This window comes from Bombyx mori, chromosome 25 (assembly GCF_030269925.1).
Source record: "Bombyx mori chromosome 25, ASM3026992v2".
In the NCBI taxonomy this organism is placed as follows: Eukaryota; Metazoa; Arthropoda; class Insecta; order Lepidoptera; family Bombycidae; genus Bombyx; species Bombyx mori.
In genome coordinates, this window is record NC_085131.1 from 11,995,200 (window position 1) to 12,013,790 (window position 18,591).

The 18,591-nt window shown below is 38.5% G+C and overlaps 1 protein-coding gene across 1 annotated transcript; it reads left to right on the forward strand.

Annotated features, from left to right (window-relative positions):
* Nucleotides 1-614: 614 nt before the first annotated feature.
* Nucleotides 615-15,558, forward strand: LOC110386518 (uncharacterized). The gene is made up of 5 exons (XM_038020212.2): nt 615-626; nt 10,508-10,674; nt 13,315-13,508; nt 14,527-14,737; nt 15,331-15,558. The coding sequence occupies exons 1-5, from the start codon at nt 615-617 to the stop codon at nt 15,533-15,535; spliced, it is 789 nt and encodes a 262-aa protein (XP_037876140.1). The 3' UTR covers nt 15,536-15,558.
* The last annotated feature ends 3,033 nt before the right edge of the window (nt 15,559-18,591 follow it).

Genomic DNA, 18,591 nt, shown 5'->3' on the forward strand with positions numbered 1-18,591 from the left:
ATTTATTCAAATTCCTTACAGGTTGCCATCTTAGACATTTTGTTATTTAGTGCCTTACAGGCTGCCATCTGGGACATCATTGATTTAGTGTGTCTAATAGCCCCATTATGCTAATAGTAAGTTTCAGAAAACAAAACAAAATTGAATTCATCCACACTAGTATTATACATTAGCCAAGCTACGCGCAAACAAATGTTTGTTTGCGATCTTCAACACAAGACATCTAATTTTATATTATACACAAATCCTCGTTTCTATTCGACGAGAAATTTAAAAATTTTAAACAGGAAACAACCGTCGTTGGTCTTAAGGGACATAAAATTAAATATCCGGAAAGAATCAGAGTATTATCTGTAATAGAAATCTCTGGATTTATCGGCTTTGCGGCTGCGGCGCTGTACTGGTTCCCGAATGAAATATAGGCTGTACGGAGCGGTGGGCGCTGCCTGTTTTTATTTTCGAAGACTGTGAACATTGGCGCGCTTTTCGAAGCAGACTTTTATTCTTTGTATTTCGTTTGGTATCGACGGTTTTCTGTTTGAAAAAAAAAAAGAAAGGAATAATCAGTGAAACGCTGTGTTGTTCGATCACATATTGGAGCTTAGAGAAAAAACATGGACGAAAAGGTGAGTTATTTAAATAATACTAGTGGTCCCCCGGTAAATTCGATTTGACTATAATTAAATGAAATTATAAGTTTGAACACTATTATGATTTTATTGTCAAAGACTTATACTTCTATAATCACAGATTTCGCCAAGACTACACTCTAGACAAATATTAATAAAGACAAACAATATTTAATCTATTCTCAATTTGACCGCAGACTTTAAACAATAAGAAAAGTTTGACAATAAACACGCAATGGTATGCACGCATGTGTGTGTGTGTCAAATGCATGGTTGTGTGTGTAATGTTTTTTTAATTTAGTTTATGTGTTTTTTATGCATAATTAAAAAAAAAAATAGCATTCTCTATAAGTGTGGGAAATTTCATACTCCTCCGTCCGCGCAATTTTCGTAAAAAGGCGTACAGACTACTTCGCTGAATCTACTACCGGATCGGAATAGCGACCCACGATTATTATCTGTGACAGCACTGGTATCGGAAAATGACACCATATTATCATTTTTCATAAAATCAAGAATATAAAGTAAAATATGACATGACTTAAAGGTCTTAGTTACCAGGTCATAAAATCACTTAAAAAAAAAGAAGGAAAATGACACTATAAATACGATGGACGTGGCTTGTCGGGTTCTTTCAAAAACTCCAATGAAGTGTCACAGGATTCATTTTCACTTAACATAGTAGTAGTAGCTTAGTTAAAACACAGTATTATGTATTTAATATTGAAATTATTGAAGAATAAATAATTCATCCTGCAACCATGCATCCTGGCAACAATTGCATCGCAAAAAGCCGATAGCCATACTAAAAATAGAAAAAGAATTTTGACATACTATTTGCTTTGTTAATGTCAAATTGTGGATAGGGCTAATTTTAAGCTATTGCATAGCTTCTATCGCGGGCCTTGAACGCGGCGACTGAACCAAGAAATTCCGTAACGAAAATAACCTGACACCCCCACTACGCCTACTATGTAGCTCGCGTTCAACACATTCGCACGTTGCACTGGTGTAGTGTTTGTGATTAAACGCGCGGCGTGACGTCGCACTGCATGAGCATCATTAAAAGTCTGCCCATCTCTCTCTCACGCGGTCTAGTTTAGTGAGTGTGAAGGGGACAGTTAATGTTTTGCTTTTGTTAATGTTTATAAATATAGCGTGCTCTTATTTTTATTATTGTTTTAATATTAAATTATTATTGTCTAATTGTAATTGCATAAGTTGATAAAAAATGCTTTGCAATAGCTTTACCGCAGCAGTCCCCGAGCGCCACACGTCTTTTTTTTTCAATTTATATATTACGAGTATACATGCAAAGCAAAGGGAATTAATACGAAACTTGATCAAAATAATTCCAGTTTTATTGAGTTTGCTCATTCATTCAACATGAATTTTTCCATATGTAGAAAGCAATTTATGTGATAACGTTCAAGGGAAATTGCTTTTTGCCCTTTCTTTGCGTTAGTATTGAATTTATGGCCCGTTTCATTGTGAGTGATATTTATTGTACAGCACGAGTTAGATAATTTATTATTGGACTATCGTGGCGGGATAGTGAATCTCTTCGATTCTTGTTTGGCCGTTTCCTTGCTTTTTTTCAATTCGGGTTAGCAAAATAATACATTTTTCATTGGGTTTGAGTTGCGAGAGAGCTGAGAGAATAGTTCAGAGTATTGTGGTTGTCAATTTGAAGAAAACTAGCAATATATTTTCATATACTAGCGATTCTAAAAAAATCACAATTTTTTTATAATATGAGACAACAGTTTAATGTATTATTTTAATTAATAAAAGGTTTTTTTTAGAAAATGCCATTAAGTTTATTTTCATACAAATCCCCGGAGATTTTAGATAAACAATTCTCTGTACAGAGACAAGTCGCAGGTGCATCTCTGTGTCTTTCAGTCGCGTGCAACATCCGCGATTCTTCACCTGTACACACAATGAGAACGCTGTATTGACGTAAGACGTTTCGGCATATAATTATTAAATAATTACAAGTTTCAAGGTAACTTGCAGCTGATCTCAGATTTATTAGGATTATTAAGTTTTTTTAATAGTCAATTGAAGTGTCCACTTAAATATACACAAGAGAGAAATCAGGAAAAGAAGGGGAGTAGAAAGATCAATAAAAACAGAATTCGGTTAATTACCTGCATAGGTAGGTCATGCCTATGTCTGCTGCAAGTCTGAAGCAGTTACGTGGTCCGGCATTAAGGATTGAGTGAGCTGATATACCATACAGGGACTTAGTTCTAATGTCTCAGCTTGGGTGGTGGTCGAATTAAATATTGGTTTGCCATATGTTAATTCTTTAGAATGAGGAATTGATGGATTGCGTGAAAGACGATAATATGTGTAAGAGGGGAGTCAGCGAAGAAATAGTATATGATAAAGAAGTATGGAAGGAGAAAACATGTTGCGCCTACCCCAAGTGACTGGGAGAAGGGCAGGAGAATGATGATGAAGGAGTGGTGGGGACAGGAAGGATCTAATATTTGTACAGGTGTTCTGATGTCTACGGTTTCCACTAACCATCTAACACCAGGCGGCCCGGAAGCTTGTTCATCTTATGCAATGAAATACTATATGTTGTCCATGGAAAATTCGTATTATACCGACTTTTTTCAATTTATAAATATTACAGAGTTTCTGAACGGCGATCGAACGGAGAATCAAATCTTATTATCTAATAATTTCTCTATTATTACCTAGAGGCCTTTAAAAGCGAATACAACGTTTACCATAACTATTTCTAGAATAAACGGTTACACCTCATAAGTATCTCCGTCGTCCATATCCAACAAAAAAAAACCGATATGAACCTTCTTCATTCGTTTTAAGATCGAGAATACACTTTTTACTTACGAAGAGAACCCATTTTCATGAAAATTCAGGTAGAATATTTTCGTTGTCGTGTTTACTTCAACATAGAGTATGTAGGTACGGCCCGAAATTCGTTCGTTTACAAAACCGGAGTGGAAAACTGGAAATCGTGAATCTAATTGGCAATCTCTTATGGTTCGAAATGTTTACGTTCATTATTTTTCGCATTGTTTAATGTATTTTATGTCTTGAAGTTATTTGAGGGTTCGAGTGGATTATTCGTTTAAATGTTTGTTTGAATTTAAATTCTAAAGTTTGGAACGGAATGGCGCTTTCAGCGATTTTTAGAAGGATTCCCAAAAAATGATTAACGTATTGAGAGTCTGTTTTTTTTTTCTTCTACGCATTCTGAGGCCTCAGCATATTATTTTTATGGTTGATTGTTTACGGAGGGCCTGGAGGCCTGTCCAGTTTTACAATAGCTGCCCCACCCTTCGAACTGAAACGCATTACTGCTTCACGACAGAAATAGGCAGGGTGGACCCCGTGCGGACTCACGAGAGGTCCTACCACCAGTAATTACGAAAATTATTTATTTTTATAATTTTTATTTTCTTTTTTTATATTATATTATTTTTGTTCATTTATGATGAGACAGCTAAACTCACACGTCTCCCGACATTGGTCCATGAAATACTACAGCAGCAGGAAGAGAAGTGATGCTGTTAAGAGTAGGACACGTAACAGAGCCGGATTCTTGGGTGACGTACAAAAAATTAATTAAACGTATAATTAATTCAGGCGGCGTCGCACGCGAACGCTACGTAGCTCCAAGCAAGTTTACTTTTATAGTCTTTTTAGTTACCGAGAGTAAAATTTTGTCTGTTTGGTGTATTTTTTTACTCTGACTCAACAGTCGCAACCGACGAGGTTCGTGGGTTCGATTCCCGCGTCGGGCAAACATTCGTGCTTTTTTTTTCTTTATTGTTGTTTCGTTATTATTATAGATGGGTGGACGAGCTCACAGCCCACCTGGTGTTAAGTGGTTACTGGAGCCCATAGACATCTATAACGTAAATGCGCTACCCAACTTGAGATATAAGTTCTAGGGTCTCAGTGTAGTTACAACGGCTGCCCCACCCTTCAAACCGAAACGCATTACTGCTTCACGGCAGTAAAAGGCAGTGGCGGTGGTACCTACCCGTACGGACTCACAAGAGGTCCTACCACCAGTAATTAGGCAAATTATAATTTTGCGGGTTTGATTTTTATTACACGATGTTATTCCTTCACCGTGGGAGTCAATCGTGAACATTTGGTAAGTACGTATTCCATTCCAAACGTCTGAAGCTAATAAAAGCGTATTAAAAAAAAGATTACAAACGACCACCTCGGTGAAAAGCGTAACACTAGATGGGCTGCGAGCTAATCTATCCAAACAAAAAAAGAACAGCGATAAAATTTCTAATCTCCACACAAAATCTTTTACAAAGATTCGCCGAGTTAGCGGCTTCAGTTTGAACTCGATTCGCGTCGAATAACTCCCGTGATTAGCTCAGTTAATTGAAGAACAGATGGTTCTGCTCCTTCGCTGTATAGCGGGTGTATATACAGTGCAGCTACTCAGCTCGTCACGGCTGCGACAGGAACGTACTCAGACTGTATGATGAATTGGAGAGTATTGAACGGTAGGCGGCGGCTTGGCTCTGCCCCTGGCATTGTTGACGTCCATGAGCGACGGTAACCACTTACCATCAGGTGGGCCGTATGCTCGTCTGCCTGCTTGGGCAATAAAAAAAAAGCGACTGAGCGCTGAATCGGGCATTTGCAAAAATCGCTTTGAATAGATTCATGTGTAGATTTCTCATCGACAATTATTATATTAATCAATTTAATCTAACTATCTGACAAATACGAGTTCATCGATTACTTTACGTACTGACGATCCAAATGTTTTTTTTTGTGTGAAGGAAGGATTACTGGTCACTCGGAGCCGGATCTTCTCAGTGGGTCCGTTTCCGATACGGTGGTAGATTCTGCGAAGCATTGTTCTTGCTAGCAACACTCCGGTATGAGCCACATGAGCTCACCTACACGTCAAGCAGAAGCTGAAATAGCTTCTCAAGGCTATCAGTATAGCTAGGAAAAAATAAAGTCATTTCAGTATCACCAGGACAGGTAGGTGAGCATGGGCTCAGTAGGAGGGGTGCGGTTTGCTAACAGCTGCCAAGGCGCTTCCGAATTAGATCTAATTGCTCACGAGCAGCTACTATGTGAATGAATCCAAATGCCATTGTTCGATTCTAGTTTATATGCAGATCTTTCATGAAAATATCGTTGGCGAGACTTAGGCATTTGTCAAGTATTTTGTGTTTTATGATAGCTACCGTCACGATTTTAACATTAATTTACTGGTTTCATAACGTTTGCCTCGCAACGAACTTGCCTTTGCAGGATAGGGCACAATTCATACAATAAAAAAAAGGATTGTGTGATTTTATGAAACCACGGTAAAAGTGAAACTTTTTTTCACATTATAGACATTTAACTCTGACAAACAACATTTACATTAAATACTGACAAAAACAAACAAAATAGCGTGGAGCCCTGGCACAAATGAGTAATAGTGTATACACTACACGGTCAGCTGCTGCGAACTATAGACGCCGCCATATTGGCCTTGGCTGCTCTGACGAATACCTTTCACTTTATCCCTACTCGGCGGCCGACCGTCACGCGACATGCAACACACAGACGAAAAAGTTTGAGACGAAGTAATAAAAGTTTCACTTTAATAAAAAAAAAATGAGAGCCGTCACGAGACGCCTGGCAGATGTGAAACATCGATCATCGACATTATTTTGTAAAATTAATATCTAGAAAAGAACAGATTATGATAGGAACGAAATATGTCTTAATGATAAAATAAAATATTACGAAAAAATAATTTGTTTTCAAGTAAAACACAGGTCAGGTGTACTGTAGTAAACAACACTGTATACACCACGGAGTATACACTATAGTGTGGGAGAGAATCGCACAGTCGATTGCGCATAGCGACGCGTCGCCACGGCATGCGTCGCCACGCCAGAAATCGGTTTTACGTGCGGCTACAGATGTTTCACATCAAAAAGTCTTTTTCATTGAGATCGCTGCGTTATATCATTATCCTCCGAGTCCGACACTGCGCCGTCAGCACGGTATGAATAGCTCAGGAACACGGCACGGAGACGACACGTTTTCATAAAGTTGCACAAGAACGAAGATTCCGCAGTCGAATGTGCGACGTAAAACAGAAGTTGCGAGTAACAAGGAGTCAGGGAACACGTTAAAACATATATTGTACTTCGTAGGTATATTTGGACGTCCTACTGTATTTTTTAGGTGTGAAAAAATAATGTAATCAAAAGAACGCCATGTTTTAAATGACGCATCAAAATGTTGTGTATTAGTAATTTTGTATTTGATAATTAACAACGATTATCACAATATTTTTCTGATTAAGCGATCGATTTAAACCAATTTTTTAGGCATTTCCATAACTACTAGTTTTGTTTGTTTAAAATTAATCATTTTGTGTGTGTACACGTATCCTTGGGAAAAATAATTTTGTTCACTAATAAGTATGTATAGTGTAGGTACAATGTTTTTGTGACTATTGTATTTATTTTAGTCCCGTTTTTTAATTACTGGTAGGGTACTTTGTGAACATGCATGGGCAGGTATGGGCACTCTGCCTATATCTGCCGTGAAGCAGTAATGCGTTTCGGTTGGAAGAGCGGGACAGTTATTGTGCTTTAGAAATTGAGACTAAGTACCCATGTGTCAAGGTTGGGGACGGCATTTACGTTGTAGATGTCTATGGGCTCCGGTAACCAATTAAAATTATGTGAGCTCGTCCACGTATTAAAAAAAAGAGCTTAGCTCAGTCATCAAGCGCTCTTCTAACTTCGTTGACATCAAATGATTAAATGGCGCATCTTAAAACTGTTCAAAGACGAAAGACGATGCAAGTTTTTTTCTATTATAAGCAAAGGAATGAGTGTATGCTTAATGGCAGAAATAGCGAGTATTGTGGCACGTACCCGTGCGGTTTCACAGTTTGTCCTTTAATCAAATTTTTATGTTTTGCAGGTTCTAATTTGATTTTGTGATTGATTTCTTCATTGTGGACATCGTGTGAGATATGTGAGTTTGATATAATTGGTCCTAAGAATTGAGCTCTGGTGTAGGAGTATCAGTGACATGAGTAGGTCTGAGTTGTTACCAATTAGGCAGCAGGCGCTTTTGTTTGTTGATTTAGTCCCACTGACGGAATTACTTGTAGATAGACTTTTCTTTATCAGCCATAAGAGCATTGTAAGTCATCATTACGACCATTCTAACCGGCGCCATCTAGGCGGACTTCGGATAGCCTGCCGACCGAGAGGGCTGGTGGTCGTGACGCCGACGACCGCCAGTCCGGCGTCCCGAGGGGGAGGGTGATGGGAGAGATGTGCTCCACACTAAGCGCTTCACTTTCCCCCTTTGCCTTTTCATGAGTTCTGTCTCATGCGAGGTTTGGATGCTGGTTGTTTGAGCGACAGGAGGTTTTAGTCGGTTCGACTCCGACATGCCCCGCCCTCCATCCCTAGTGAAGGGCGGAAGTCCGGCGATTTAATCCTGACAAAAAAAAAGTCATCATTACATTTAAATTTAAAATGATAATACCGATAAGGAAAAAAAAAAACCCAAGAGTATACAAAGGATATCCCTTGTCATACGTTCCTTTCATAAAATCTAGAATACACAAAGGGGTCGAAAGTACAAAGCCAATTTCTAGGTCAGAATTCATTGAAGTGTTGAATGTAATTCAAGCGACTCTTGGTATTGTGTTCCTGTCGCCGACGACGGGTCGGGCTCGAAGGTCCATAACTAAGGTAAGTATTATAGTTACAGCTAATAATTTATATAGGGATTCACAATTTATAATAGAAAATGGCGTTTCGAAGTTCGCGCCGTGTTTATCTCGCGCCAACATTTGAATTATACAATTGTCGATTGAGGTCTTTTGTCGGACGCGAGAAAGGTTTGCCATTGGATAAATATCGTTTCGTCGTATAGTATAAAGGTAATTTTCGTTTGAATCCGAATTCGCACTTGGAACTTTGTGGTTTGTTTTTAATGTGTTTAAATCGATTTTATTCGTGTACCCTGAGTGGTTTTTTAGATCTTTTCATTCATCCGAAAGCTTTGAATTCGGACGAGTGGATGGATTGAAATGCCCATTATCACGTTGCATTGGGAATAAAAACATCAATATAACACCACCTTGGTCACCACACATGGTCCTTACGGATCCATCAGATCCTATAACCTTTGCATTAGACAGACACCTTCAGCTCTAACACTAGGAGCAGGATTAGGGACTCCGATAACCGTACTCGTCGAACTCGACAAAGAGTTCGACGTGCAACTTAACCCATACATCAGCCCGTTGAGTTTCTCGCTGGATTTTTTCAGCGGGTTGCGATTCTGGTACGGTAGTAGATTCATTCGCGAAGCAGCTGCTCTTGAGTTGTTAGGTCCCATTCGGAGGCGTTCGGGCAGCTATTAGCAAATCCCACCCCTCCTGGCTGAGCCTTTGCTCGCCCACCTGTCCTGGTAAAGCTGGAAAGGCCTCTGGGCCACCAGTAATCCCTCATTCATAAAAATAAACCAAAATATACATTAAGAACCAGTTTCACTTTAATTATTAAATTGTTATTTTTATCATTGACAGACTTTAAAGCCATTAATGTTTCTTTTTACTGTTATTGGAAGCAGGCTCGTCTGATGACTTGATGACGAGCGGTAACAGAGGATTAACGTACTTACGATCTAAGTTCGATATTCGAAAATAAAAGTACAGTTTCTTAATTAAATCGATTGTGTTATCAGGAAATCCTATTGATTCAATGTTTGTTGACATAAAAATCTCGACGTAAAATCGATTCCAACGATGCTTGTGATTGTAAAGTTTTAAAAAAATAATCGACGACCGGTTTTACCTATAAAGATTGTGATTCGATATTTTAATGTTTTTTTTTTTTTAATACACGTTAGTTTTTGAGCGAGACTCATACATTAATTGACTTAATTAAGCGACTAAACGTAAATTGATTTGGATCAATAAAAGGCCTCGTGTTCTGTGTGAAATATAAATAATTGAAAATGTTCTCAAAAGTGATAATCCTCATGATTTGCTTGATTTTCGTGTTATCTCAATCACCGTTTGGATGTCGGGTAGTGATGAACTCAATATTATCAGTCTAGAGCAGAGGAACTTGAACCGGAGAGCTTTGACAACACTCGATAATTCCATTTATTAATATGAAATATAGAAATTTGAAATGAATTTGGATTTGAAAATAGGGACATTTTACTGAAACAAGATTTATTCCTAGGCCGCATGAGTATCGTGTCCTGTTCATTTTTGCCCCGACATAGTCAAGCGTTCCGATTTTAAATGTTCTATATGTCTAATGACATAATTCACTCATATTCATGTGGTGATGTCCATGCGCCCCTCTAACTCCTGTAACCAGGTTGCCCGAGAGGACATTCACCCATTTAGTGCAAAGCGATTTAATGTTCTACTACCAGTCACCGATATTATGAATTGTAGATTTTATGAAGAGAAAGGGGATCGGTAGAACGATATAATGGATGTTGGACGTCAATAGTATTTACATGTGTTCTCAAAGATTTTGTTCGATGTATTATAAGTTATTGATTTTTTTTTATCACCTGGTGTTAAGTGGTCACTGGAGCCCATAGACATCTACAACGTAAATGCGCCACCCACCTTGAAATATAAGTTCTGAAGTCTCAAGTATAGTTACAACGGCTGCCCCACCCTTCAAACCGAAACGCATTACTGTTTCACGGCAGAAACAGGCAGGATGGTGGTGCCTACCCGCGCGGACTCACGAGAGATCCTACCACCAGTATTTACAGCTAATTTTAGCTGTATATTGTTTTTGGTTTCTTCAATTAATGTTTAGTTTAGAATTGTTAATTTGTCCTCTCAGTACAGGAGCAACCACATCCGTCAGGACGGCGGTCTCTGCTTCGAGCTGGCGCCTTGGCAGCACCAGCCGGTTGAGCTGGAGGAGCATTTGAAGAAACTAAAGCAACGATGGGGTAACTCTGTCACTGCCGATTATAAGAGAAGATCTCAACTGGCACTTGTAAATAGGTACGACGTGTTCGACCAAATAAAATGTTCTCACAGTGATTTATACATCAATCTATACTAATATATAAATCTGCACTGGTTTTTACGGATGTTCTGTTATAGCCACTGAACCATGCATCCGATTGACTTGAAACTTGGTATCCATGCAGAAAATACATGTTCTTAATAGATAGACTAACATTTACCTAGTCTTGCCATAAATACTGAGACAAAGGGAAAAAAAATCTATTGCAAATAAAATTTATTACTTTTACAGTGTGTTAGTTTAATACATAAATATAAAACAATTTAAAGTATAAAAAGCTTATTCGAAGTGGTCTCCATTGACTGCAATACAGTCCTTTAAACGTTGAGGCCAGTTATCAACAGAAGTACGCACTCTTTCGTAAGCCGTACTCTCTAAAACTGACCATAAATCATAATCCAGCGGATTAAGATCGGGACTAGATGACGGCCAGTCTTCAGCTCTGATAAAGTCCGAAACGTTCGGTTCCAACCAAGACTGCGTAGACCGAGCTTTATGACCTGGCGCCGAGTCTTGCTGGAAGGACCATTCTTGATTATTGAACATGGTGTTGTTAAGGGGCTTCACTACCTTCTCAAGAATGGTATCTTGATACACTTGTGCCGATGTTTTGATACCTTTTTCACAAAGTATGGCTCAGTCACTCCTTCATAGCTAATACCCCACTAAACCATCACTGAAGTCAGATAGTGCCCACGTTGCACTCTGTCGACTAATTGGGAAGCTTCCTTAGAGCTTTCAGCATAAATACGGTCATTTTGTTTGTTAAAATGTTGCTCAATTGTAAAAAATTTCTCATCCGTAAACAAAATTTTTCTATGACCTCCCTTTGCGTACCGCTTCAGTAGTTGTTTCGATTTTACCACCTTATTCTCTTTTAAATTATCAGTTAATAAATGACCAGTACGTCTCTTATAGGCTGCAAGTCCTAAGTCATCTTTTAAAATACGCGACATGGTTCTAGGTGCTATCTTCATCTCCCGAGATAAAATCTTTTGCTTTCGATTTCTTCGAATTCTTTCCCTTACTGCTTTGACCACCTTTTTCGTACGAACACTACGTAGACGGCCAGATCTTTTTCTGTCACAAACAGAGGAGGTCTCATTGCACCTATTTATAGCCCGGTACACAAACATTTTACTAATGCCAAGCGTATGGAGAGTTTTAAAAATTGCATTTGGCTCCATACCTACTTTGTGTAATGCAATCGTAGCGATTCGGTTCTCTTTATCACCCCACTCCATTTTAATATCGCAAAATATTGTACAATGTATTGGCGCCAAAATGAGGAAATTCAATGAGCAATCATATAAAAATGACAGATTCCAAATTCAAATGTAATATTTTGTTTATTTTTAATTGTAACAGTATTTATGGCCAGACTAAGTATATTAGTGTTGGACTCCCTACACCAGTTGCGGGGACGTTAATGATTATAATTTTTGTGGGGGTGAGAAATAATAATGTTAATTTTAAATGCCCAACGAAGCGGACGGGTACAGCTAGTGGTCTTATATGATCATATTAAATGCGATTATAAAGTTGGTTTTTAATAAGTTTGATGGTCTCATTTGGTATTAAATGTCCCTTAATGATTTGCGACGAGACAGTATGAGCATTTTTTTCTATGCCTTTAAGCAGATGTAAATGATTACTTCGCAACTGAATTAGGGGTAACAGTGATAATACTAGTGTGATTTCGACCTTATATCTAGTGCTCATAGCATTTTCATCGGTAAATTAATGAATCATTGGTCACAGATAATTCTAAGTAGTCTAGTTCAATTTTTTATTTATTGCACAGATTTGAGCTCACATCCGACCTGGTGCTAAGTGATTACCGGTGCCCATAGACATCTACAACGAAAATACCACTACCCACCTTGAGATATGAATTCGAAGGTCTCAGTATAGTCACAATGGCTGCCCCACCCTTCAAACCGAAACGCATTACTGCTTCACGACAGAAATAGGTAGAGTGGTGGTACCTACACGTGCGGACTCACAAGAGGTCCTACCACCATTAATGGCTGATAGTGGTAGGACACCACCAGTTCTATGAAATAAACTATCATTTTAGCAATGAAATTCACGGGAAGACAGATTTAAGAATCATTAACAAAAACGCTTGCAGTGTAGTTAAGTCGTCGTGGCCTAAAGGATAAGACGTCCGGTGCATTCGTGTCGAGCGATGCACCGGTGTTCGAATCCCGCTGGCGGGTACCAATTTTTCTAATGAAATACGTACTCAGCAAATGTTCACGATTGACTTCCACGGTGAAGGAATAACATCGTGCAGTAAAAATCAAACCCGCAAAATTATAATTTGCGTAATTACTGGTGGTAGGACCTCTTGTGAGTCCGCACGGATAGGTACCACCGCCCCGCCTATTTGAAGCAGTAATGCGTTTCGGTTTGAAGAGTGGGGCAGCCGTTGTGACTATACTGAGACCTTAGAACTATATCTCAAGGTGTGTGGCGCATTTACGTTGTAGATGTCTATGGGCTCCAGTAACCACTTAACACCAGGTGGGCTGTGAGCTCGTCCACACATCTAAGCAATAAAAAAAATAAAAAAAAGTTACCCTAAATTGTTCTATTTAATCTGCTTACAGCGAAATATCTCGTTACATGGACACGGTGATCGCACCATTCCTGGACACGTACCATCGTAACATTCAGATCTCGTACCAACAAATGACCGAAAAGATCTTAAAGAGGATCAAAGATGAAATAAACGCTGCGGTGGTGAAGAAGAATAAGATTTATACGGCTCTGACGATTTTAGCTCGTAATTTGACCCTTCCAGGTATATTGGAGCTATTTCCTTTTTCTTGTGGAGAGTATTAAGCGGCCTGGCTATGCCCCTGGCATTGCTGAAGTCCATGTAACCACTCACCATCAGGTGGGCCGTATGCTCGTCTGCCTACAATGGCAATGAAATAAAATGTATTTTAACACCAATGTGTTAAAAAACTTTTTTTTTACGTGTATGATCTTTATGTATGAGCTTGTAATAAAATCTCTTTGGCTATACTATTTGTATCTGGCTGGTTTTGGTATCATTAAAAGTTTAAATTTTAAAGAAGTAATTCCAAATTCAAATTAGGAAAATGTGTGATTTTTATTTATTTTTCGTACTGTCAAGATGAGTGACGTCAATACGTCAGCATTTTTTTATTACTTCCTCTCCTGTGACACGGGGCGTTTAAGACCTCGTACGAAAAATACAATTACGACACTACGCGCAATATTTAAGTTAGATTAAGTAGCAGTATTAGACCCGCAATATTTAAGAAACGAAAACCTTTATTTGGTCGAATCTAAAAAAACGTATTGGGATAAACGAATTTCAGGGGTACTCATTTTAAAACAACTGGTAAATCAACAACGAAAAATCCGATTTTAGAGAGCTGGTGCTTTCACCTGACGATGTCACTCTTTCAGGTATAAAATAAGGTTATTCAATCAGCCCACGTTTCACTTAGTGCTCTATGTGCTATCGGAGCCCGTAGATTTTACAGTGTGAATAGCGTCATTCATTAGAACCTTAGCTTAAAATTTCAAATGCTTTCAGCTGCCATATTATCTTTAATAGGTCCTATCACCCCCGCCCGCCATCCCCAGTGGAGGGCGAAAATCCGGTGATTTCCTCCTAACAAAAAAAGGTCCTATCACGAATAATTAAGGACGGACTAGGTCAATAGTATAGAACCATGTAGTTAACAATTATAGTTGAAGAGACTGTGATTACGATCACGTAATACTGGGCAGACAAATATCGAGTCTGAAATCTTAAGTATAATTCCAGTCAAAAATTTTTAAAGCTATGTGCAATGAAGATCATCGGAAGATTAAAATACTCGCGAACAAGCACGTTGCCAAGATATATGTTTGCACGGAGGAAGCTCGAAAGTCCATTGCCAAAATGGGAATTTACGCTCAAGAAATGATCAATATCACTAAGAAGCACATGGAGGGAAGTTTGGTGGAGGCTGCCAAATTCATTGACAACGTTAGACAGCGCATTCTGCAAAGGTCAGTGTTTGTATTTTGCGCCGATGCGTGAAACGGTTTTGAATTCTGAAGTCATCGTGACCTAAAGGATAAGACGTCCGGCGGTTTCGTATCTAGTGATGCACTAGTGTTTGAATCCCGCAGGCTGGTACTAATTTTTCATTTTTCAAATGAAATACGTACTTGACAAATGTTCACGATTGACTTCCATGGTGAAGGAATAACACTGTGTAATAAAAATCAAAATCCGCAAAATTATAATTTGCGTAATTACGGGTGGTAAGTCCTCTTGTGAGTCCGCACGGGTAGGTACCACCACCCTGCCTGTTTCTGCCGTGAAGCAGTAATGGGTTTCGGTTTGAAGGGTGGGGCAGCCATTGTAATTATACTGAGACCTTAGAACTTATATCTCAGGGTCAGTGGCGGCACTTACGTTGTAGATGTCTATGGGTTCCAGTAGCTACTTAATACCAAGTGGGCTGTGAGCTCTTACACCGAACTATGCAATGAAAAAAATTATCTAATATTGATACTTCTTGGCATCTAAACATATTTATATTGGTCTAACTAATTAACAATTGAATTTTCTAATACAAAATCTGGCCATATTCTAGAAAAGACATCAATGCGTGCCTCAAGCAATTATCGAGAGAGGCGGTTTTGTTGGGCTATGAACTGGATCTTAGTCTGACGAACGCCCGTCGCCACAACGAGCAGTCGTGCGAGAAGATATCCGTCTGCAGCACGATAGCCAAGAGGAGTACTGATGATGCCGTAGTTGCTCTCAAAGATGAACTGTTTCAATGTGTTTATGCTTGAATAAATTCTAAATTACTATTGTTTTTCGTTATTCATTTAAAATTGCTTTTATTAATGGTGTAGGTCAAAGGCTCCCAAACTTATTTTATCTACCACCCACTTTGAGAATAAATTATTTATTTTTTAGGGCCCCCATTTTTTACCTACTCAAAAACCACTATAGGGAGAGCTCAGTCGGTGTTTGAGAGTCCTCCTAGATGAAATTACAAATCGTCTCCCCTTGTGTACAGCATAATGCCCCCATTTTTTTGTCTGGGTCTCTTACCGCCCCCTTTTAGGCCTGCAGCGCCCACAAGGGGGTGTTATCGCCCACTTTGGGAAAGGCTGGTGTAGGTAGTCGGTATTCTAATTATTAGCCGGCGAAGGTAGTCGAAAATTATAGATCTTGAGCGGTGTCAATGTAACCTTCGAACCACTGCCTACCACCGAGGACCCTTTGCAAATGCTCATAATGGATATAGCGATGCTAATGCATTATTGGAATGATCATAGCCTAGAGGATAAGATACGGAGTACATTCGTATCGGGCGATGTTCGAATCCCGCAGGCGGGTATCAATTTTTTAAAGTGAAATATGTACTTATCAAAATGTTCACGAATGACTTTCAAGGTGAAGAATAACGTCGCAAAATAAAAACCTTACCCGCATTTTTTTATTTCCATAATTACTGGTAGTAGGACGTCTTGTGAGTCCAAACGGGTAGGTATTTCCACCCGGGCTATTTCTACCATGAAGCAGTAATGCGTTTCGGTTTAAAGGTTGAGCAGCCGTTGTACTGTAAAAAAACTGATGTCTCAAAGTGAGTGGTGACTATGACCACCGGTTTCCGGTGGCCACTTAAGACTAGGTGGGTCGTGAGCTCGTACATCCATTAAAGCAATAGATAAAACAGCTATAAACCTTTTGATCTTGTTTCTTACTGAAGCTAACAAAACCAACAGGAATCCTCCGAGGCTCAATCACACTTTGACAACAAAGTTTTTGTTCATTTAAGAAATTACCAAGACAAAAGGTACAGTCAAAATGAATCACTAATATAATTCAGTGATTCGAACAATAATAACCCTAGAACCAACCACACTAGAACGAAACTATTAAATTAACAATTAAATTCTAAACCAAATTCAATGAATAAAGGGGTCCAGAAATCCGAACCTTTTCATCAAAATAATCAAATTGAAACGAACAACTTCATTATTAATGTGTACGGAATGAAATTCTGCACGTTTTATTAAATCTATTGTATTATAAATAAACAGATCCATAAAAATTAAGACTATTTGGTTTATACGAAATTTTTGCAACTTTACACGAGAACTATTTGAAGTTTATAGTTTGGAAAAAATATCATAACAAAAAAAACTTCTTCAGCCATTTCAATGGAGTGAACTTAATCGAAGTTCAAATCAAAAACATCAAACTGCTTATGCTGATACCAAATAAAACGTACATTTAATTATAAAGATAAATTTCGCGTATTAACCCCCGTAATTTCACCCCTCGATATAAGCTTTTATTAGCTTCGTTTTTAAGTGAACACTGATCAAATGGAGGCTTTATAAAACCCGTTAGCACCACGAGATAAATTCCTCCACGAATCATAAAAAATACGCTGTATATGATGTATTCAACGGCCGTCTGGTGTAGTGGTAAGTGACATGGTCACTACACAAGGGGGTTGCGGGTTCGAATCCCGCCAAGGAGAGATATTTGTATGATAAATATAAATGCCTTTTCCAGGTTTATGGATGTATATTGGATAGAGGTATAAAGAAAATAAAACTGGAGGTTTCGCAACAACCCACGGTCATTCGGTAACGTGCGAACTTATTGTGGTACACTTCATTCACGGTTGTTTGCATAAGAGTTAGTGTATTGCGCAAACGAACGCTCTGAGATCGTGTTCAATGAATGAAAAAAAAATGTAATTTTTTGTACGTTATTACAAAGTTAAGTCGTACACTGTGTGCATTACTAATAAAAATCTTACGTTACGGACGTTTTTTCCCGGTTATGGTACCCCTCCGCATCGTCCCATAAGAAACTTCGTTCCAAAAATTGCTTTCTTAAAAATGTGTGAGTCGTGAGTGATGAACACAGTCGCTAACAGCTTTCAACAATCGTTCTAAAGTCGGGTGGTGCATAGAAAAACCGATGTTGCGTTCTTGGTAATAAAGGCGATTGGTTCCAGTGGCGGTATAGAGCACTGCTAGCCTGTGGAGGCGTGATTCCGTTGTGACATCCGAGAGCTTTGATAAATGTCTAATACAAGGTTGTTCCTGAATTCATTCGCCCATTCACAGAAATACAAAAAGAACAAAATCTAGAAGAAAATAATCCGCCGCTGTCAATTTATTAATAACTAGCGGACCCGGCCACACGTTGCTGTGGCTGTGGCTTAGGTTTTTGTTTCTAAATAACTCGCGGCCGCCTATGCTAATACCAAAAATTGACAACGTAAGAACAATTGGATTTCACTGTATTGCGTTTACTACGAAATAAATTTCACTTATACTTTAGCCTCAGAAACACGTGGTGTTTATGCCATTCAATTGTAGCTTATGTGAAACGTTGGTATTTTTAGCACAGCGCCATCTATGAGATATTAAAGTCACAGTATAACAATTGTCTGTAAAAACTGATTTAAGGCGCCATCTGTTTTAGACTTATGAAACTTACAATTAATAACAAAAATCAACATAAGAAATCATTTTATTGTTAATTAATAAATATTGCGACCATTCATCGAAATAAAAACCATCCTATCTCTCAAGTTGGATCGAACTGCACATGGTGTGCGAATTTTATTATAATCGGTTAAGCGGTTTAGGAGTCCATTGAGGACAAACATTGTGACACGAGATTTATATATATTAAGACTAGCGGCTTGCTCCGGCACCGCTCGGGTCTTTAACAAAAATTTCAACGATATTTGACGTTGTTTTATTTTTTTAATAAAAGAACACTAATTGCGGCATAACTATAATAGTTAGACATGCCGTCCCGACACTTTTTGTAAATAATAATGTGTTCTACAAAGTCGTAGTAACTACAT